The 21,526-nt window shown below is 62.3% G+C and overlaps 7 protein-coding genes across 7 annotated transcripts; 5 read left to right on the forward strand and 2 right to left on the reverse strand.

Moving 5' to 3' along the window:
- Positions 1-274: 274 nt before the first annotated feature.
- RHTO_04832 (uncharacterized protein) lies at positions 275-1,159 on the forward strand (the record flags this gene model as incomplete). Its single annotated transcript, XM_016418496.1, has 1 exon — positions 275-1,159. The coding sequence occupies one exon, from the start codon at positions 275-277 to the stop codon at positions 1,157-1,159; it is 885 nt and encodes a 294-aa protein (XP_016275772.1).
- A 2,368-nt stretch (positions 1,160-3,527) lies between these two features.
- RHTO_04833 (uncharacterized protein) lies at positions 3,528-4,133 on the forward strand (the record flags this gene model as incomplete). Its single annotated transcript, XM_016418497.1, has 2 exons — positions 3,528-3,954; positions 4,033-4,133. 2 exons carry the CDS (start codon positions 3,528-3,530, stop codon positions 4,131-4,133), a joined length of 528 nt encoding a protein of 175 aa, XP_016275773.1.
- A 430-nt stretch (positions 4,134-4,563) lies between these two features.
- On the forward strand, positions 4,564-10,894 carry RHTO_04834 (polyubiqutin 1; the record flags this gene model as incomplete). The annotated part of the gene is made up of 16 exons (XM_016418498.1): positions 4,564-4,588; positions 4,647-4,710; positions 5,099-5,655; positions 5,725-5,873; positions 5,930-6,154; positions 6,238-7,950; positions 8,006-8,154; positions 8,213-8,315; positions 8,370-9,043; positions 9,106-9,280; positions 9,342-9,447; positions 9,507-9,659; positions 9,727-10,166; positions 10,223-10,442; positions 10,514-10,692; positions 10,751-10,894. The coding sequence occupies 16 exons, from the start codon at positions 4,564-4,566 to the stop codon at positions 10,892-10,894; spliced, it is 5,076 nt and encodes a 1,691-aa protein (XP_016275774.1).
- Positions 10,895-11,278: 384 nt separating this feature from the next.
- Positions 11,279-13,252, reverse strand: RHTO_04835 (NAD+ diphosphatase; the record flags this gene model as incomplete). Its single annotated transcript, XM_016418499.1, has 7 exons — positions 11,279-11,363; positions 11,424-11,604; positions 11,807-12,035; positions 12,108-12,200; positions 12,267-12,389; positions 12,468-13,095; positions 13,239-13,252. The coding sequence occupies 7 exons, from the start codon at positions 13,250-13,252 to the stop codon at positions 11,279-11,281; spliced, it is 1,353 nt and encodes a 450-aa protein (XP_016275775.1).
- A 131-nt stretch (positions 13,253-13,383) lies between these two features.
- Positions 13,384-14,632, forward strand: RHTO_04836 (protein of unknown function DUF862, eukaryotic protein; the record flags this gene model as incomplete). Its single annotated transcript, XM_016418500.1, has 5 exons — positions 13,384-13,440; positions 13,516-13,553; positions 13,616-14,209; positions 14,269-14,350; positions 14,453-14,632. The coding sequence occupies 5 exons, from the start codon at positions 13,384-13,386 to the stop codon at positions 14,630-14,632; spliced, it is 951 nt and encodes a 316-aa protein (XP_016275776.1).
- Positions 14,633-15,176: 544 nt separating this feature from the next.
- Positions 15,177-17,546, forward strand: RHTO_04837 (nitrate transporter; the record flags this gene model as incomplete). The annotated part of the gene is made up of 10 exons (XM_016418501.1): positions 15,177-15,280; positions 15,445-15,595; positions 15,673-15,824; positions 15,886-15,953; positions 16,018-16,031; positions 16,088-16,718; positions 16,794-17,006; positions 17,066-17,138; positions 17,191-17,249; positions 17,332-17,546. The coding sequence occupies 10 exons, from the start codon at positions 15,177-15,179 to the stop codon at positions 17,544-17,546; spliced, it is 1,680 nt and encodes a 559-aa protein (XP_016275777.1).
- A 466-nt stretch (positions 17,547-18,012) lies between these two features.
- RHTO_04838 (phosphatidylinositol glycan, class O) lies at positions 18,013-21,405 on the reverse strand (the record flags this gene model as incomplete). The annotated part of the gene is made up of 1 exon (XM_016418502.1): positions 18,013-21,405. The coding sequence occupies one exon, from the start codon at positions 21,403-21,405 to the stop codon at positions 18,013-18,015; it is 3,393 nt and encodes a 1,130-aa protein (XP_016275778.1).
- Between the last annotated feature and the right edge of the window lie 121 nt (positions 21,406-21,526).

Here is a 21,526-nt window from a genome sequence, read left to right on the forward strand (position 1 = left end):
GAAGGGCTTCGAGAGATCGCTCGCCGGCTGCTCGCTGCCCCCACCTCGTCCTGCTGCGCGGTCTTCTTCTCCTCTCTCTCTCGAATTGCTCCTTCGCTTGACACGCTTGGGGAGGCCTCGAACTCGCTACACGGCCGTCTTTGAGCCATTGCTGCAGCGCCCGCGCCCGCCCGAGTCTTCTGCTCGCCGCAGAGCCTCTGCTCGTGCGTCCACCTGAAATCGTTGGTTTGGCCTGCCGCGGGGGCGTACGCTGACTGTCCCAGGCCTGCAGATGATGCATTTGTACTACCTTCCGCTCGAACTCGTCGCCCGAGTCGCGAGCGAGCTCGTCGAGCTCGACATGGGCGACCTCGTCTCCTTCGCCTGTTCGAGCCGCTTCTGCCTTCGAGCCGCCGTCGCAGAGGTCCATACGCTCATCTTACGCAATGAGCATGACGTCTACGAGCTCATGACACCCGCAGCCAAGTTTCTGCGCGAAGGCGTCATCGACTGCACCATCGAGTTTGCAGACAGCGAATGGGACACCGGCCGGGACTCGCCCGCCGTGAAGTCACTGGCAAGCCGCCTTCTTCCGAACTGCAAGATGCTCCAGATCTGCGACCTACGACCCTGGTACCCCGAGGCGGATGAGGAGCACCCGAAGCCATGCTTCATCCCCGGCCAGAATACGACCGAGCTGACTATCGTCACGCGCGGGGCGGTCACCTCGACTGCGCCGATCATGGACATCTTTGTCAAGGCCAACAAGCTTCCCAACCTCACTTCGCTCTGCATCGAACACCCGGACGGCCTTCAAGCGGCAGAAATCGACATCATTGCTTCGGTCTGCCCCGCTCTCGAGCGTGCAGCAATCGTAGTTGACCGCGCAGATCCCTTCCCTGACCCTTGTCTCCCGCCCTTCCCCAAACTCGTCGAGCTCAAGTTATGGAACATCCTGCCGTTCCTCCAGGAGGACGCCTTCAAAGTGCTCGACTGGGCTTCTTGCGACGCACCATCTCTTCGCTCCATCTCCGTCAATCGTACGAACTACGGGCCGGTTTTCGACGAGATCCTCTGGGTCTTGCAGGAACGCTTGAAGACCATTGGCATCGAGCTCTCTGTGTTTGAGCCGGACGCCTGGTTCAGGGAGCCATCTTTGGAACCTGAATTGTCGGGTTAGGATTAGCAGGCGGTGCGGAGGAGGGCGTGGGAGACGAGGCATGGACGAGTGAGGGGTCGAGGCGGAATGCGGAATGAGGCGACTGTACAGGGCGGAGTTGGCGGCTCGATCTCGTAGGTAGCGCTTGTAGTCGTTGAACGCCTCTTTGCCGATTCCGAAGGCGAGAACGAAGGCGAGGGGAACGATGTAGCCCGCGAGGAAGCCGGTGAGAGGATGAAAACATGAGTGACTGAGCAAGCGGAATCATCGAGAGCGGAGGTTCACGCAGCGAAGCGGATCGCCCGGACAAGCTGTGAGAGGGCGACGAGGAGGAAGCAGAAATTGTAGAGTAACTTGAACTGCTCGTACAGGACGAGCGGGAGGAAGCTCGCGACGTTGTGGTCGTGGTTCTTGACGAGGTTCGGCGCAGAGGCTGCACTTCCCAGTGCAGCTCAATGGGCGCCTTGAGGGGATTGCACGCGACAGGTATCAAGAAGAAAAGAGCAGCCTGCGCTCTTCCCCGGTCCCACACAGGCGGCGGATCAGCTGCGTCCGCAGAATAGCCTCGACGGCCGAAGCGCCAGTACTCTTGCTACGCCGTATTCGGTCGAGCCTACTGCATGAGCTGTGCGCGGCTGTAAATCCTGTTTGGCAGGCCGATCCCTTCGCCGAACGTACTACACCACCAAACCACCGCGAACAGGCGCGAGCGGGAGGCACGTGAGTCTCGCTCTATATTCCTCGTATGCTGCGAGACATAGGAGCGGGGAACTGTGGCGCGGCGGAGGCTGATAGACGGAGGAGGGGTCGGTGGTGGGGACGAGTGGGGGCGGAAGGTGGAAGCGAGAGAGCGAAGGGAGAGGCGACCGAGCGAGCGTCGATGATTGCAGGCCAAACAAACGAGCGCGCGTGATCGTGCACGAACCTAGGTGCACGTGAAGCATCTTCTCCGACCTCTCCGCATCTCCGCGAGCCGGCGCCGTCGCGAGGAGGCGAGGAATGTGGAGCCAAGGGTGACGAGGTTGTCGAGGGCGAGAGCGGGCGTCCAGGCGGATCATTCGTCGTACGCACAGCTGCACTCACCCCTCCTGCACACTGACTCTCGGCTCGCCAGGCAGTCAACCGCACTCGCAGCGGATGTCCCGAACACAGCGAACCCGTTCCTCTCGACCGACGCTCTGACATCTCGTTCTACACCTTCTGCCGCACTGTACTTGCGAATGCAGCCCGACACTTCATCGGTACATACCACACGCATGTGAGAAGAGGTCCTCGGCTGCCTGGCCTTGCTGCAAACGCCTGCCTCTTCGCCGTAATGCCAAAGACGACGAGACCCAACTCTACCGAGAGTCATTGAGGACAAACCAGAATTCGAGCAGGCGCTTGTGTCCACATGTATCGTGAGCAGCCCACCACACACGACGGTAGCGAGTCTGCGAGACCCGCATCTACCGAGAGTCGTGCTCTCTCCGTTCCACTCGCTACCCTGCTTCGTCGTGCGTCTCTGCTAGCGGTGCTATGCTTATGCCTCGCAACGACGCCCTCGACACGACCAAGACCGGCCCTCGGGCTCTCCTCTCTAGCAGAGACCGTCATCAGCGACCCGGCGACGAGGATCACGACTTGGACACACGGCTTCGCGGACCACACGAAGAAGAAGGGAGGCTACGTTCGAGCGCAGGATGCGTGCCGAGAGGCTGCAGGCTCGAAGGACGTCGATACGGACGATCGAGGCGATCCTTGTCCCCTCGTGCCCTCCTTCGTGCTGGACGATACGTGCTGGCGCATCTGCGAGTAGTGCATTCACGGTGACTATACCGAAGGTGCGTGACGTGCTGCCTAGTCATGGTCGGCGCGAGGGTCGTCGCCGTCTCCTCGTACCCGACGTTCGCGCTGACCATGCATCCGCTCGTCGGGAACAGCCTGCATGCACCTCGTCCTCCTATGCACAATACAGCGTCTCTGCGTGCGACCGAGCTCACCAGAACCCGCCGGATGGCCCGACCACGGGCGGTCTCGAGGATTTAGCGCTTGGTCGCTCTCGTCGGGTCACTCGAGGGCAACTACATCTGCTACTTGCCTGCAAGGGCGTCTTTCGAGGATACGTCCTCTCGTTCACCCTGGAGCACGTAGCGGCAGAAAAAGGCGAGTCAGGATTCGCGAAATGGAGGATGGTGTCTCAGTTCGCACGGCAGATACCGGTCGAGCGCTTCTGCGCTGATGCTGGGCCTGCCAGAGCGCGCCAATCCCTATCGTAGAGCGTTACCCGGCCCTCGCCCCGTCTACGAGATCGACTCGCTGACGACGACTCGACCTTCGTTCCCGCTCGCGCTCGTCGACACACTGCTGCTCTTCGTCCCTTCGCCCTAGTTCATACGCACTCGGGCAGATGCGAGATGCTGTCCGGCCGTCGCATGACGCCTGCACGGCTGACATCGCCTACGCGCCTACGCCGCGCGCTGTCAGCGCGCGCCTACCAGCCACCCTGACCAACCTCGACCACCTCCGCTTCCCGTTCTCTCGTGCGCCCTCACCGCCGCATGGCTTTCAACAGGCTGTCTTCGTTCTTCAGGATCGCGATCAAGCGTCGTCGCGGACCCGCAAGCCTCTTGCACGTCGAGATGGCAAATCGCTCAACAGCACTGCCCCGCCTCCTCCCCCCATAACCTTGCGACTTCCGCCCGAACTTGACCGCCAATGGCTGCTCAACCGCTGGACGCCCTACTCGTCCATCCGAGCACACGAGCTCGGGCGCAACACGATCATACCCGCTCGATCAAGGTTCTCCCCCCCGGACGAGACTGGGACAGGTTCAGGTGCAGCGCTCCCCTACTCGAGTCGTGACGCTCGTGCGAGTCCCAACTGCAGCCACTGACCATGTCGTTGCTGCACAGCTCGTCCTCTTGCAGCAACAATTCAGGCTTGTCGACGGGCTCGGGCTTTCGCTGTTGCTCGCCTCCCTTTCTCGACAACCTCAAAGCTCACGACATTCTAGCACGAGCCTTCACGACGTATTGCACGGCTACAACCGCGTCGCCCGTCGCGAACGGACTCTAGTCGACCTCCTCTGCCGCGGCCGTTCGCCCCGATCAGACTTGCTCGCCGACGACCTCTGAGTCGACCATAGCTCTTGCCCGACGCTCGAACGAAGTCGTTCACTCGCTACGCAACACGGGCAGGTCCCCGCCGACCAGCCACACCAGCATTTGGATTCAGCGACTCTCCTTCACTCTCGGGAACTCGACACTCTCGGCTCGCTGACTGCTCAGCCTCGCCCACTCGCATGCATTGGCGTCTCTTTTCCATTCGCAGGCGTTCACGGACCCGCGCAAGACCCGCGCCGTCAAGTTGCGGAGGGTCCGCGGACCTTGTCTCCTCGCAGGCGACACAAGCGGACATCTACCACCTCCCCGCTCTCTGCAGGGATGTCCCGACTTCGAGATCGCCCAGGTGAGTCTCTCCACGCTGTTGTGAGCCCTACACTCGCGCTGACGCCTCGCTCACACAGCCCTCAGCCCCGCCTGGACCGCAAGGACCGCGCCCCACACCGCCTACCGCTTCCAGAGGCCACCGTGTCCATTGCGAGATGAACAGGAGGAGGAATGCGGAGAACAATAGATGACGAGGGCGCGAGGCGAGGCGGAGCGGGTCGAGGAGAAGAGGACGCGGCGAGGACGGCCTCGGACGCGGCGGGGCGTCATAGGGCGGGTTGGAGAGCGTGTGTATAAGAGTAATCGAGTGTTCAGTAGACTACTCAGGCTGTCCGCGAGAGTCCGCGGTGCGTTGACGATCTCCAACCTTCATCCTCCGCTCACTCACGCTCCTGTCCCTCTCCCCTCGACTGTTCCGCTGAAACCTCACAGCCGAGCCATACTCGCTCCCGCGCGCCATCCACACGACCCCCCAGAACACGCACTCACACCCTCCGCCGCCCGCACTCGCCAACGCTCCTCTACGCAGCCGCCTCGACCGCTTCCTCGTCCCGACAACTCTCGCCGGGATGTGGAGCGTCGTGCACGGCGCCCTCACTGCCCTCGCTGCGTACAACAGCCCGGCGAGCGCAGTCCTCATCATCTCAACTCTCCTGACCGTCCTCCTCCTCCCTTTCGCTCGGCTCGCGTCCGCGGCGCAACCTCGCCTCGCCCTCGTTCACGTCGCCTACTTCTTCACCTACGCCGCCATGTACTTCGCGACTCTCCTCTACACCATCACGCACGACCTCTTCTATCCTGTCATCCTGTTCGGCAACGTCGTTCGTGCGGTCGACCTGCTCGCCTACCTCATCTCGCTCGCTATTCTCGGCCTCTCGCGCGTCGCTCGCAACATCCGCCTTGAGCAGGTGGTCGCCGCGCTCGCGTGGGTGATCGTCTCGCCGAGGGTGACGAGGAAGGGACGGGTTACGGAGGGAACGAACGGCTGGAGGAGGAGAAGGAGGCTGCCAAGGAGCTGGGTGGGCAGAGAGAAGAAGCCGAGCTGGGAAGTGCGGAAGGAGAGGCGGGAGTGGGGCAGGACGAAGGGTGAGTCGGGGAAAGCCATCTGCTATTCCGCTCGCTGACCTCCCCTCTTCGTCCTCCCGTTTTATCCAGCCCTCCTCGCGCTCTCTCCCTCCTTCGCAACGGAGTATCGCAACGCGCTCCTCCCATGCAAGCTTCGCAGCGATCCCGAGCCGGTCAAGAACGGCTCGCACGGTCAAGTCGAGGTCAACTCGACCGAGCGTGACGGTGTTGCTTTCAAGGTGCGCTCGTTTCTCAGGACAAGAACGACAGCTCGGTTGACATCTACTGTCCGCAGGTCAAGCTCGACATTCGCTCCAGCGCAGCGTTCAACGAGATCGAGTCTGCCCTCCAGTCCGCGACCGGCCTGCACGCTGTCGACCAGCGCGTCCGCGTCGCAGGTACCGGTCTCAAGCAACTCGAAATGGCACACGCTCTAGGCGTCGCGAGGAGACAGGTGATCGAGTTCGAGGTGGCCAAGGGCGAGTCGCAAGTGTTCGTGCGAAGGCCGGACGGAAAGACGGTGCGTCCGAGTTCGCTGTCTGACTTCGCCACGTCTCAGAGCATGCGCACGGGACTTATAGCTGATGGCTTGACCGTGTGCAGCTCGTTCTCCCTATCCCGCTCTCGGCAACGGTGGTCGAACTCAAGGCCGCGATCCGCACAAAGACCGGCATTTGCCCTAAGGCTCAAGTCCTAACGCTCGCCGATCAGGTCCTTCGCGGGAACAAGAAGCTAGCGGACTACAACATCGCGCGTGGGGCAACCATCGCGTTGTCGCTGCGACTTCGAGGCGGATTGGACCGCAGACCTCCTGCCGAAAATCCCCGCCCCGATCAGCCTGTCGACGAGCCGCCGGTCGACTGTTCCGACAACTGCTGGATTCGAGGCGGGGCGCTCACGGCGGCGGACGGGAACTGCGGCATCGACGCACTTCGTATCGCGATGGGCGAGCCCGCCGGCCTTGACGTTTCGTACCTCCGCACCGCCATGGTCAACGTCTTTCGCCATGTCTACCCGACCCTCGAGAACTACGCGCCGCCGGAGATGCGCGAGCGTGGCTACGTCACCGTCCAGACACGAGGACACGGCGTCGAGTGCGTCTACAATATGGACGAGCTCGTCGAATGGAAAGGTCAGGACGGTACCTGGCTGGACGGCCCGGATTTCGCGGTTCTCTCGACCGTGATCGGCCGCCCAGTCATCCTCTTCTCCGTTTCGCAAGTCGACTACGGCTTCCCTTCGCGCACTCGCTTCCTTCCAGCACCGATCTACACCGCCAACGAGTCGACGCAAGCGACCATCGCCCAAGTTCGCAGCTTACTGCACGGCGATCCTCACCAACATCCGATTCGCATTTTCTACGACGGTCGGAGCCATTTCGTCGCTTCGATCGACGAGCTGCATGGCCCGCATGCCGAGGAATTGCGGAAGAATACGCATCTCCTCGTCGACGACCCTCTGCAGCCCATCTTCCCGGTGCAAGCGAAGCTTGCCGTCCCTCGCTCGGATCACGGACACGCTCATCGGGACGACGGAGGCTCGCCGCCGTCTACGATGCCGCTCTCGAGCAACACCCCTCCGTTCAAGCCCATCACCATTCCAGCGTTCGGTCCCGGTCCCGCCGTCATCATCCCTCGAACGGACTACCCGTCCGCCGACCGTAATGTTCAAGAGCCGACCTCCGTTCCTGCTCATCCCGACTCGCGCCAGCGCCAGCGCCCGAATGACGATGGGAACGAGCGGTCGTCGAGCGTTCACCCTCCAGACTGCCTCGAGCTCGAGCTTGCGGGGGTCGCAGACGAGGGACTACTTGCCGAAGACTGGGAGTCCGAGCGTGACGAGACAGATGAGGATGAGGACAGCGAGATGTTCTACGACGACGACTCGCACACCGCATCCACCGCCAATTTCTTCGCGCCTGCTCCTCCGACACCAACTGGCGGCTCCCCCGCAGATGTCATTGGCGAGACGCCTTCGTCAGGCGTACACCCAACGACCAGTCCAGAGGCGTCGCCGGCCGCGGACTCTGCCGAAACGACCGACCTGCCGCCCGACTTCAACTTCGACGAGTCGCTGGATGTGGAGCCGCTGCTTGAAGAGGGAAAGGTGAAGGAGTGGCTCGACGTCGGGTTCGCCGCAAAGGGCGAGTGTGCGTCAGTCAGGACGGCCGAGGAGGCGAGCGAACGGCGCCTCGAAGGTCCTTTTTTCCTCGTCGGGAGCGGTCAGGCGTCGCGCTTTGAGGTTGCGCTCCCCTCTGGCGCATCGGGAGATGTGCGGGACACGCTCAAGCCCATTGTACTTAAGCAGCAAGCCGGAGTGCGTGCCGAAGCGTTCGACTCGCGTCGGTCCAAGCTGACCTTACCGCGCACAGGGAGACCCGACGACTGGCGTCATGGCAGCAGACGATATTGAGCACCTCAATGCAGACGGAGACCGCGGAATCATCTGCGTTTTCGCGACGTCTTTCGAATGGGCGAACGACATGTTCAATTCGTCGATGCTATTCCCCTGGTCCCAGCGGTGCGTCCTAGTCCTCCGACTCGAGCAGGTATTGTCAAGACTGACTGATAGGTTCCAGTCGCCTCGATCGAGCGGGATCTTCCAAGCTTCACTTCATCATCCAGGCCGACCAAGCCGGCAAGCTTGTTCCCGCCCTCATCGCCGGCAATCGTCTCCACCACGTGAGTATCCAGCTTGTCTTTCAAAGAACCGTCACTAAAAGGTGCTCCCCGTAGGAGAATCTCCATCGACTCGTCGAGAAGCGGACGGCAGCTTCGGCTGTTCCGCCGCTTCCTCTCGGCGTTCCGGCGACCTACGACACGTCGTCGTTCTTCTCATGGACCATCGTCAATCTGCCATCGAACAAGACGGCCCTCTTTCACACAAAGCGGAAAGTCCTCACTCGCTTTTCCCTCCGCGTCGTCGAGCTCGAAGAAGGTTCGGCAAATCCCTCGAACAACGGATCCGGCCTCACTTCTCTCTTCCACATGCACAAACATGCCGTTGGCTCGATGTCCGCCGAAACCGCGATGCGCATCACCATCCCCGCATCAAACCCTCTCGCCGGCGAGGTCGTTGCGCTTACCGAACGCCTCATCTCGCACCGCTTCAACAACGGGCTCGTCCTCCCCGTCAGCCCCGCCGAATGGCGCGGACTTACGAAGGAAGGCCTGGGCGACTTGCGAGACGCAGCTCAAGCGGTGGTCAACTCGGCGCCACGGCAGATGACGCCGGTTCAAGCGCGGACCTACGACCTCCCCCTTGCCAGCGAGGTCGTGTATGGCGAGCCAGTCGGACAGCGACTTCGTCGAAGAGGGAAGGATGGCAGATCTCGCGTGTCGGAGAAGTTGGCGGCGCTCGATCTTCAAGCCGGGCAGACCTACCTCGTGATGTGCTCTGCGTGCCTCGAGTACGTCTTTCCTTTGGCGACCGTCATCTCCTGCGAGCTGGACTGAGCGAGATTGTTCGCAGGTTCCGAGTCTTCCGCTGCAAGCGAACTCTCTCGACGATTCCTCATCCCGGCAGAATGGCACCCCGATGCCGCTACCAGATGTCGACCGGTATCAGCTGCCACGCACATCTGCTCGCGACAGGGGATGCCGACGAAGTCAAGCGGGTTGTCGACGAGTTGCGCAGCGCGTACAAGGCGAGTTGAGCGCAACGAGCGATGATCCCAACATGATGACGCTAACAAACACATGCTGCAGGCCGTCGCCGTCCCGATCCACTATGATGGCAGGGTCATCGGCTCAACCTCCACCTTGGTCGACTGCTGGTACAACCAGCTGATGGAGGACTTGGTCGGCAACGACGGTGCGACAATTCTCGCTCACGAGTGCGAAAGGACAAGCGCTGACTGGCTGCACAAGCAGCGATCCACAATTCCTTCGCCCAGTTTGTCAAGGCGAACCCGAAGCATCCGGACCACCCGTACGGCGTCGCCTGCATCGAAAAGAGACTGCCGGGCATGCTCCTCGCTGGAGCGCTCGGTTCATCGGTGTATTGGGGTGCGGCCCGTACTCGCAGTAAGCCACTCACACTCGCACGCTCAGAAGCCATCGGCTGACCTGCGGCCGAATCCTCGCGTCCCAGCGTCTCGCGGCGCCATCGTCCTGGCTCGTCAGCACAACGCCGTCCACATCTGGAGTACCCGCTTCTCGCCCGTCTCGGAAGACGACCCTGCCGATGAGGTGGTGGACGCCGAAGTTCGTCTCCTTCTCCTCGAAGGAACGCTCATGCCGCAGGACCAGAAGACCAGGCAGGGGCGGGCTGGTCGCAAACCGAATGCGCTTGTTCCAGTCACGCGCAAGCCTCAGACCGACCCGACGAAGCGCGCTGAGGTCCGATCCGACTACCGCTCGCATCGTCCGCCGAGCGACCCGAACAAGCCGATCCGACCCGCCAGCGCATACCTAAGCTACCAGAACGAGATCCGCGCCGCCGTCAAGGCCAACAACCCCGACCTGCCGCCAACTGAGATCAACAAGCGAATCGGCGAGATGTGGAGGGCTTTGCCGGCGGAGGAGCAGGAGGTGCGCACCCAGTTGTCTCGAGTTGTTCATTTTGTGCTGACAACGCTAACTCGCAGACGCGCAAATCTCGCACGAAAGTCGAGCTGGAGAAGTGGACGCAGGAGATGCGTTTGTGGGAATCGGCGCAGGCGGCCAAGGAGGACCAGCAGGGTGCCTTGCCAGCCGCTCCGTCTGGCGATACGAACGCCAAGCGCGCTTGCACAACGGACGACGAGGTTGCGCCTGACGCCGCGCCGAAGCCGGCAAAGACGAGGAAGAGGGTACACGGGCGCGCAAGTGAGTCTGCCAGATGCTTTCTCGATTTCTTGCGCTCCTGCTGATGATGTGCATCCGTATCCCCGATGCAGCTCTCAGTCTCTCGCTCAACCTCCTCTCTACGGCTTCATACGACGACCTGTCGAAGGGTACCACGCAGAAGTCTCTCTCCGAGTTCCGAGTTGCGCAGTCATGGTCGAAGACAGTCAACGCGTTCCGTCTCAAGGACGGTACACTCGTCCACGGCAAGGAGGCCTTGTTGCGCAACACGGTGAGCTGCTAGCTGCTTGCGCCGGACGTTCCATACTGACTTGCGTGCTGCCTGGTAGATAGCGCTCGCTCAGCAAAAGCAAGACGAAACCTCGCCAGCTCTTCCCAGCAATTTCCCCGTCTCGCCCATCGCCCCGTCGACGCAGTCAAAGATGCGCAGGGAGGAAGACGGCGAATCCGCAGAGGAGGGGATGAAAGTGTAGGAATGCAGGCGGCTTGAACGACGGTTGCGCATACGTTCTCTACATTCTGTACACCAAGCCGCGGAACTTTGCGAGGATTTTTGAGTGAATGCGGCGACTATGGTGACATGGCGACTGTAGTCGCGGAGCGAGGAAGAAGACCTGAACATGTACTCCCGGCAGCTCAACCGCTGGATTCTAGCTTTCTCGCTTCGCCGGTGTGAAGCGCAAGCCTGTCCCGATGTGCCGAAGATCAAGCGGAACCAGCTGCGTTGATTGCGGACCTAGGAGAGAACGGATCCTTCGGCTCCCTTGCAATCCGATTTGTGACCATCTCTCGCTCAAACGGGCTGAGGCTGTGTGCCATGCCTTCAATGCAGCCAAGTTATTGTCTACACCTCCCGTCTACATCTTCGACACCGACGCCGGCGCCTGGTTGAAGAGCTTGCCCGTCGCCCAAGCTCTGACGAGCGTGTTGGCGATCGCAGTCCTGCGCACAACGGCGACATCAGCGCGCGCACAAGAACTCAAGGAGAGAGCGGGAGCTCACGCCGGCGGCATCAGGAACGATCCCTCGTCGTCAGCCTTTTTCTTCGCATCCTCGAGGTCGTGCTTGTCCGATGAGGCGCCCTCCTTTCCATCGATCCGTGCGACCTGTTCACGACTGAGCTGCATGGGTTTCGTCGACTGGATGACCTTGAGGACTTGGTCGCGGGTGAAGAAGCGGGCGTCTGCGGGAGGTGCGAAGCGAGGGTGACGGAGAGGGGTATGGGCGGTTTCGTACGGATGACGGAGGGAGCGCCGAAGAGCGCAGGTAAGAGTGAGACGAGGCAGAGTAGCAGGAGGCAGGAGCGAGATGAAGGCGAGAGACGCGAGAAGGAGAAGAGAACGGGTCAGTCCGCAGCCTGACAAAACCGAAAGCCCGGCACGCACCCTCAAGCTCGTTATCCAAATCCACTCGGATCTCCTCTGTCTTCGCAACTCCCCAGCAGCCAAACATGAGGGAGGCCGGAAACGGCCAGGGCTGACTCGAGTGGTAGCCGACATCTCCAACGACGATTCCCGCCTCTTCATAGACCTCGCGCCGGACGGCTTCTTCGAGGGATTCGCCGGCTTCGAGGAAGCCTGCAAGGCAGGAGTAGAAGCGGGCGGGCCAGGTTCGCTGCGGAAGGACGTCGAGAAGGTCAGACGGGCTGCGTCGGCGGTGAAAGCAAAGGAGGGAGCTTGAGCGCACCTGCCGGCCAAGCAAGATCTTCTCGCCGTCTGGACTCAGAACCGCCATGATGACGACCGGATCGGTGCGAGGGTACGAGAAGTTGTGGACGCCCTGCGATGCGAGTCGGTAGTGAGCCTCGACTCTGGACGTGGCAAGGCAGAGAGTCACTCGACACACCTTGCGAGAGATGCATGCCGTCGCTTGCCCGTCAACGCCGTCCGCCGAAGGTTCGCCGGGGATGCAGGAGCGCTTCCAGCCAGCCCAAACGGAACGGATCGGGCGTGCGCATGCGGGACAGAACTGCGAGGGAAGAGGGTGGTCAGCCTCTCACCCGGAGAGGGAACCCAGCGAATGGAAGCCATCGTCGCCCACGCGCACCTTGTTACGCGTGTTCCAGTCCACCAACGCCCGTGCCTCCGCCGCGATCGACGCTTCCTGCGTCGGCATGGTCTGCGCGCCCGACCGCAACTCCATAAATTTGGCGCCCTCATTCGCCTGCAAGATCTTCTCCTTCAGGTCCGGCAAGGCGGAGACGTCGAGAGCCCAGTACGGCTCGCCGTACGGCGAATGCGTCTCGAGCGTTGAGTGCTCATCTGGCTTCGAAACGGGCAGCGACTTGGCCGACTCGGGCGCGGACCGCTCGTCGACGCCGAGGAAGACGAGTGCAGGCTGGTCGAGGAAGTAGCGCATCTTTTCGTCGTGCGAGAGGTCTCCGACGCGGGTCTTGCCAAGGCGCTTCGCCTGGAGGCCTAGGACCGCAAGTTCGGGGACATCCTCGTCCCGCTTGCCGTCGACACCGGCAAAGACCTGCTCCGCCTCGCCTACGACCGCCTCGACGTCCTTCCAGCCGACAAAGTGGAGGTGCCGCGCGCCGTCCTTGTCGTGCTTGCAGAGTGGAGAGAGCGAGTCGAGCGGGAGGAACTTGGCTTTGGCTGAGCGAAGGGCGGAGGTGAGGAACGCCTGGGAGGATCGGAGGTAGGATAGCCGGTTCAGAGGGTTGCCGGCGCTGTTTCGAGGGCGAGGGGGAGTGGAGCAAGTTGCGATAGAGGTGTTGGCAGTCGTCACGAAGCGTAAAGAGATGCAGGAAAGCGAGTTGGTGAGCAACCATGGGAATGTGGGGAGGAGGAGCGAGAGGAGCGAGGAGCGCACTAGTAGTTCTCCATATTGAGCCGGTACGTGTGCAGGCCTTTCTGTAGGTGTCCCTGCGAAGCTTTCCTGGCAACGAGTGCGAGAATGGTGACAAGTCGAGGCGAGAGAGACGAGGAGGGGGTTGGCGAGGACCACAGCGGCGGCAATGGCTTCGAGAGACGCTGACGAGTCACTGCAGGTCCAGATAGTCGTTTACGACCTCGTACGTCTTCACACAGCTCACCCTCGCCGTCCCAACCTGTCCCGCTCACCCCCTCTCCTCCTCATCTTGAAACAGCTCCCACCATCGAAACTCGGCTCGCTGCTGAACTTCATGTGCGTGGTGGCCTCTGCTACCTTCATTACGAGGCAATGACGAGCACCGCGTCTGTTCACAGCGGATCGGGCGTCTACCATTCGTCAGTCCAGCTTCGCATCCCCCTCGGACCGACGGACCACTCGCCTACACCGACCGAGTACGCCTTCGGAGGACACGACTCGCCAAACGTGACGGGCGTCTTTGGCATCCCGGCCGGAACGGCGGCTCAGCGAATGCCGGGCTTGCGGTACTATTCGACGCTCGACGCTGGGACTGCGTTCGGGGAGGACTGGGAGAAGGCGTTCGGGCGGAGAAGCAGCGGAGGAGCTGTCAAGCGGAAGCGACGGAGGCGGCTGGAGAGGACGCGCCAGGCTAGCGAGGACGAGACTATTGCTGGACGGTCGTACGGAGACTGGCAGTCCATCGACTCGCGATCGACCGTTAACCTCGTCGACTCAGCGCAAGCTCCAGGGCGGACACCGAAGATGGACTTCAAGGCGGACGAGGATGTGGACGACGAGGCGGACGGATCTGCGGAGGAGGAGGAGGATGATGGCGGCGCGAGTGACGGGACGCAGTACATGACCAAGGCCGAGCGGAGAGCATACCGGATCCTGCAAGAGCTCAAGGCGGATCCAACTTGGAACGGGACTCGATATCGCTTACTCGAGAAGTGAGTGTCGCGCTCCACTTCGCCTGGTTTCGTCTGATGATGATTACCTCTTCACGCAGGAACTGCAACACCTTCACGGACGAGCTAGTCTATCGGTTAACGGGGCGAAGAGCGCCTGGATGGCTGAACCGGGCAGCTTGGGTGGGTCTCGAGTCCTTCTCAGTCTGGTTCAAGCGTCCTTTTGCTTCGGCACCGCTGCATGTGCTGAGATCGCTGTACTAACGTCGTACTTCTCGCTCCCAGGTCGCTACGTCGATACCCTGTATCGTCCCCGCCGGCTGGATCGACGAGGTGGACGAGGCTGCACCTTCGGGCGACGGCGTCGACGTGCACGACCCAGCGCACATGGTCAGCGGTGACGGAGAGCTCGTGATCAAGCCGCCGCGTGCAGATAGGATGGACTTGGGCGGGCGGGAATCTTGAGCACGACTTGCTTCTCTGGTGCGTCCGCCTCGCCGCCTGTCCCTCTCGTCTCCTTCGTTTCGCGTCCTGCACGCGCTTTGCACTGACTCGTCGGATTCACGGCGCAGTCACAGCGATCGCAACGTCTATCGCAACCAAGATCTTGGCTATCCGCTATCCTCTAGCTGCGGAGTGAGGCGGTGCACTATCGCCATCTAGCCAACTCTCCCTCGCCTGGCACTCGACGTCCCCGCTGCAACGTTTCTTGGCGCAGAGAACGTCGTCTCGAGGCTGTGCGACGAGGCGCCAACGTCGCCGAGTCGCCGAGGGCTTGGGTAGGCAGCTTCTCCTCGTTAGCGCCTTGGGCGAGAGAGCGTTGGGCCCGTCGCTCGAGCGGTCGACGCTAACTGCTCCGCGAGACTGCGAAGCCGTCGCTCGATGCGGGCGTCGACGGTCGCCCCGTTCGGCCTCGCCCGCTCTCCTTCCTTTCCTTCTCCCTCGCCTCCTCGCTTTCCACCCTCCGTCTCTTCCTGCGGCGCTCCAGTATCGCCTGACTTTGCAAGCTATGGTCTCGTTGTTTTGCTTCGGCGCACCGCCGGTTGATCCGGCGACGAAGAAGGCGCTTGCACTTCCGATCATCAATCCGCTCAACCGCCATGGCAGGATCTTGTGAGTCCCGCGTGTCCTCTCCCTTCGTCTTCTAACGCCTTAGCTGACGAGCTGTCTTGCGCTACCTCCTCACTTTCGCCAACCGTCCACCCGCCTCTCGCGCGTATTGCGACCTTTTCGTCCAGCTTCTTCGCCTGGCTCTCATTCCTTCTCTCCTTCTTCAGCTGGTACGCGATGCCGCCACTCCTAGCCGCCACGATCAAGCGCGACCTCGCTTTGACGGACGACGAGGTCGCCAACTCGAATATCGTCGCTGGCGTCACCTCGCTCATCGTCCGCCTGATCGCGGGACCGCTGTGCGACAGGATCGGACCGGTGAGTATTGTTCTGTTCCACCCTGTCAATTGGCCGAAGCGAGCTGACGATGACTGCATACTCCGCTCCGCTCGCAGCGCTACGTCCTCGTCGGCACGCTCTTTCTCTCGGCCATCCCCTGCGGCGCTGCCGGTACAGCCCGCAACGCAACCGGTCTCTACTTCATTCGCTTCTTCATGGGCATCGCTGGAGCTGCATTCGTGCCATGTCAGGCTTTGATGGCTGCATGGTGCGTTCGGGTTTTGAGCGGGAGAATGAGGTGTGACTGACGCTGAGCGTATGCCGCGCAGGTTCGACAAGCGCGTCATTGGCACTGCGTCGGCCTTTGCAGCGGGTTGGGGAGATGCTGGTGTCGGAGGTGTGCAGCCTTCGCAGATTTCGCTTCGAGACACGAGGCTGATCGTGCTTGAATTCGCTTGCAGTGACTTTCTTCGTTGTGCGCTCGCTCACCTCGCGCCGCTGCTTTCAGCTGCTGACGAGTCTCGCACGCAGATGCCCGCCGTCTTCGACTCCTTTCTCGCCAGCCACAACCAGCCCGAGCATATCGCCTGGCGCCTCAGCTTCATCGTCCCCGGCATCCTTCTGATCGTGTGCGGTATCGCCGTCCTCGCGCTCAATGACGACACCCCGACCGGCTCGTGGTCAACTCGCAACCTCGACATCTCTCGCCAGTCCCCCCAATCCGTCTTTGATTCGGCTTCCTCGTCAACCACCCTCCTCGCCCGGCCGTCTCCCGCTTACCACAAGACGCCGAAGTCCCAGCAAGACCTCGAAAAAGGCCAGGCTACGGTGTCTGAGGTCCGCCGATGCCGGTCGGATGTACAGGATACGGCGGTTGCCTCCATGCAGCCGAACGTTGGCCGCCATCCCCTGCGCGACCTCTGCTGCATCCAGACGCTCATGCTCGCCGCCGCCTATGCCTCAACTTTCGGCACCGCCCTCGTCGGCAACTCGATCCTCGTGAGCTGGTACATGAGCAAATTCGGCTGGCAGCAGGGCGAGGCGGGCAAGTGGGCGGCGTTGTTCGGGCTGTTGAACGTCGTCGCCCGACCCTTTGGCGGGTTGATGGCCGACGTTTGGTACAGGACGCTCGGCGAGCAGCGCGGTCTTCACGCGAAGAAATGTGCGTCTTGCTCTCGCCGCTGCTCAACCTCACAGCGCCTTGCAGCTGCGTACTGATCGAGTATCGCATCTGCAGTCTGGATGAGCGCGCTCTGCGTCCTCGGCGGCGCCTTCGCCCTCCTCGTCGGCCTTCTCAACCCCAACTCGCCGGCCATCCTGATCCTCCTCGCCTCCCTCCTCGCCATCTCGATCGAGGCCGGTAACGGGGCTGTCTACGCGGTTGTACCGCACGTCAATCCGCACATCAATGGCCTGATGGGCGGCATCACAGGCGCTTCCGGCAATCTCGGTGCGTCTTCCTTCGCTGCGAGTGGGGTCGCACGCTTGCTCACACTCGGCGTCGGACAGGCGGCATTGCCTTCAGCGTTATCGCTCGCCACAGCTCGTTCGCGAAGACGGTGTGGATCACTGGCGCTTGCGGGTGCGCGACGCTTCGCTCGAGCAAGCGACTCCCGCTGACAACCCCCCGACAGTGTCGTCATTGGCCTCCTCATCACGCCGATACCGCCGCTGCCGAAACGCATGCGCAGTGGTCAGTAGACTCGTCGCATCCCTCGCATTTCTAGATCTAGACGACCCTCCCATGCTGTTTCGCTTGTCTCTCGCACCAGCAGTACTCTGTAAGACCACGCTTTTCACACGAGTTTCCGGCCGCGACGCCCGCATCAATTGGATCTGCAACCCGGTCCACAGGCGTCGCGAGTCGCGCGGACTCACGTCGGCCGGCAAGCAGAACCGTGGCCTCGGCAAGGGTCACAGCTACCACAAGTCGAACCGCCGTGCCCAGTGGCCCAAGCATAACACCCTGTCGCTCCGCCGATACCGCTGAGATGTTCGCCTGGAGACGAGGATGTTTGCGAGGAGGACTTGTGCAACTCGATTCTGCCTTTTCCTCGAACGGGACTGCTCCGCGAGAGGGAGGTGCAGCAGGAGAGACGCTGTGAGATAGGGAGAGGTGCTACGGAAACGCTCGACGAGGGAAAGGAGCGCTCGAACTTCGGACGCGTATACTCTCCTTCGCCTCTTCGACTCCTCAGTCCGCTACACTTTTCCGTCGCCCTTCTCGTATTCTCGCCGCGAGTACATTCTCGATCGGCAGCCTGGCAGGCGGGCTTGAAGGGAAGCACCCTGCTCTTTACTCTCTCTCGCCTTTGCCTCTCCTCTTTTCTCCTCCTCCCCTTTCCTCGTGAGAGACTTCGTATCCTTGCCGCTGCTCTGTAGGCTGACCCCAACAGGTCGACTGAGAATGCATGGATGCCATTGCGAGATGCGAGATGCTTGATATCTTGGCCCGTCTACTCCGCGAACCTCGTCCCCAGCGACCCTCGAACCTTGCCCAGCATCCCTCTTGCGCCCCACGCCATTGCCAACACGAGGACGACAAAGTCGGTCGCGAGGAGCGCAACACCCGCGAGCATGAATCGCGGCGCAAAGATCTTCCACACCATCAGGTGCCGCCTGAGCCACGCTGAGCACGTCGCCGACGCGAGGGCGAGCGTAGCAAAGTACGCCATGTAGCTCGCGCCGGCGCGGAGGAGGTTGCGCCCGACGACCATTGGCGCGCCTTGGTCTTTGAGCGTCGGCGAGAGATTCCAGAAGACGAACAGCGGGAGGGCGACAGCCGTGAGAATGAAGCCGGCGAGGGTGTTCAGGGTGACGAGAATGGGGGAGAAGGGGTATGTCAGGGAAGGGAAGCCGATGAACGCAGTCGACCACTGGATCGACGAGATGACGGCTTGATGGCCAGTTGAAAAGAACGAGAGGTGCGCGAGGAGGGCGAGCATCGAGATCTGCACGAAGGTCGGTCCAGTGTGCGGCGGAGGAGGCGGGAGGCCGCCTTCGTCACTGTTAAGGAAAGCCTGAAGGGATGCTGCCGAAGTGAGTGCCGTCGTAAGGTGCTGGACGTCGCGCTCGGAGTCGAAGACCTCGAGGAGGCAAAGGAGGATAACGAGGTGAAGGCCGAGGACGAGCTGGGCGGGCGGCGGCGAGACGAGGAAGAGGAGGACGAAAATCGCGGCGAAGAAGAGGAGGTACGACGAGCCGAGGGCGTTGGCGAAGCCGATGACCTTGATCTGCGTCCGGACAGGCTCGCCCGCCGCATTCCGAACTTGCTCGCGCTGGACTCGGATGCACAACGGTGAGAGGTACCAGACGAGCGTCGCCGATAGGAAGCCTCCGACGAGGACCACCCGGGCGAAAGCGGTTTTCGCGAGCAACGCGACGGCGGTCCCGGCCGTACCGAAGCTCGACGCCGCCAGTAGCGAGTCCGCCACCCAGTAGGCCGATGCGCTTAGCAGCAGCGCGCGAATGCCGATGCCCAGGAACGCTGGAGCGACTCCCTCGTCCGACTTGGACGTCGCCAGCGACGAGCGGAGAATGAGGGGGACGCCGATAGCCGCTGCGACGGAGAGAACAAGGACAACGATGCTGGATGTCGAGCCTGGCGTCAGGTGGAAGGTCGGGTGGCACTTCGGGACCTGCTCCTCGCGGCAAATCGTGCTCCAGGCCATGAGGCGGAGGCTGACGAGTGCGATGGCGGAGTATGCGACAATGCGGTTCTTCAGCCGTGCTTCAGGCGCCGCAAAGCCGCGGACGAGGCTGAACGAGAGGAGCGTCGCGAGGAGGTACAGGACGATGCGATCTTCGAAGACGGTGAGCGAGTTTGAGGCGAAGAGAGCGGCATGCGCGGCGACGGGAAGGAGGTGAGCTGGTGTAAATCGTGCGAGAGCGCTTCTCAGGCGAGTCGTGAGTGAGAAAGGCGAAGTTGACGGGGCAAAGACGACGGCGAGTTCCGCTCCGACGGCAGCGGCGAACGCTGCGGCCAAGCTGCTCGGGCGACCCTTGAAAACGCCTCGGGCCGAAAGGACGAGTCCGACAGCAAGTGCAATTAAGCCGCCCTCGACAGCCCGACCCACCAGGAATCGGGCGCCCGGTCCCTTCTTCGCCGCATTTGCCAGTCGCCAAGCGACAACGAGACTGCCCGTCCAGACCGCAAGTCCTGCACCCATTAGGACCGGGTCGAAGCGAGCCCAGACGAGCCTCGCCTTCTCCCTCGCCTTGCGCTCGAACGTCCAGAACTTCTCGAGCGCGCGTGATTCCATCTCCTCACGCGAGCGGCCGGGTGCGTGTGCACCCTTGTAGGCCGACTTGGCGATCTCGAGGATGAACGAGAGCTCTGGCATGGCTGGCACGAGGTCTTTGCCGGACGGGAGCGAGGTGTAGGTGAGGAGGTAGTTCGAGAGTTCCGACGAGGCAAGGAGGGTGGCCTGGAGGACGGTCTGGAGCGGCGAGAGGGTTTCCTGGTCGCGGCGCTCCGGCTGCGACGAAGCGAAGCCGAAGAAGCCGCGCTTCGGCTTGTCGGAGGCGGCCTCTGCTGACGGTTTGGGCGCGACAGGTAGGTTGACGTTGCGGAAGAAGAGCTCGGGGATGGGCAAGCCGAGATTTCCGAACGGGATGGGCAGGCCGAGCAACAAGGAGACGGTCGGGACGAGGTCGATCTGGCTGACGGAGCGAGTCGCCTGCGAGAGGCCCTTCTCCGGCCAGGCGAGCTGGAAGCGGTCACCCAGGTCGGCAGAGGCGTTGGCGGTGGCGTATAGAGAGGCGAGAGGGTGTCGAGGCGAGGCGAAGTCGTGCTTGAACCAGGTCGAGTCGATGATCGGCCTCTTCGAGTAGACCCAAAGCGCGGCATCGACTTCTTCCCGACTGTCGCCGCCATGATCACCCCGGTCCGTCATGCCGTGGTCGCCGACAACGACCAGCAACGTGTCTTCCTGCAGCCGCTCGACGACGTCCCGCAGAAGCTGCTCCGTCTCGCGCAGCTTGCGCCTGGTCTCGCGGTGTTCGGCGCCAAAGCGGTGTCCTGCATGGTCGAGGCCGAGTCCATGTGCGACGACGATGTCCCACTCGCGCTGCCGCCGCTCGTCCAGCAGGTCGAGGAGGTGCTCCCGCACGCCATGGTCGACCGTGTCGAGGTCTTCGACATCGAACGAGTCGTAAGGCCAGACGAGCCCTTCCTGCCAGACGCTGTCCCTGCCGCCTCGCGGGAAGACATTGAGCCACGTCTCGTCGCCCACAAGCGCGATCCGCTTGCCCGCGCGCTTCGCCTGCCCGAGCCAGTTATCCTCGTCCGCCTGCTCGCCCGCAAAGTTGCTCCCGGCGTCGATGAAAGTCGGCAGCGAGCCCGTCGTCATGCCCTTCAGGCGCTGGAGAGTCGTCGTGGGCGCATCGGCGATAAAGTGCGAGAGGAACGAGTTGGTTGGCTGGGTGCGGGTGAGGTGAGCGGGCAAGGGGATGCGATTGCTGTAGAACGGGTTGGCTGGCTCGTCGACGGAAAGGACAAAGTCGGCTCGGAGTGCGTCGACGACGAGGAAGATGAGCTTGTCGTGTGTCGGCGGGAGGGAACAGGAAGGGTCGAGGTTGCCCGAGGGTGCAGTTGGGTTGCAGGAGTTGACGTTCGGCAGCGCCTTCCGCGTCAGGAGGAAGCCTCTTGTAAAGAGAAGGAGGCCGACGGTGTGCAGCAAGGCGAGCAGGGTGAGCGCGCTGAGGTAGGTCGACCCGGCGGGGAGGAAGGGGAGGACGTGAAGCCAGCGTCGGGCGCCGTAGAGTGCTGAGCCGCGGGGCTGGGTCGCTGGCGCTGTCGCGGGGCTCTTTGGTGCATTGCCAGAAGTCGCGACCGCCTGGCTCGCCATCGTCGCTGATCCTCGACCTGCAGAACGTCGATGAGATGAAGTCGGTCAGCTCGCTGGGGGGCCGGTTTGCGCGCTTGGGGTGCTGCAGAACGGACGTACAGAGGCACTGCAAGCTCTGATC

The sequence above is a fragment of the Rhodotorula toruloides genome (assembly GCF_000320785.1).
Source record: "Rhodotorula toruloides NP11 unplaced genomic scaffold Scaffold3, whole genome shotgun sequence".
Taxonomy (NCBI): domain Eukaryota; kingdom Fungi; phylum Basidiomycota; class Microbotryomycetes; order Sporidiobolales; family Sporidiobolaceae; genus Rhodotorula; species Rhodotorula toruloides.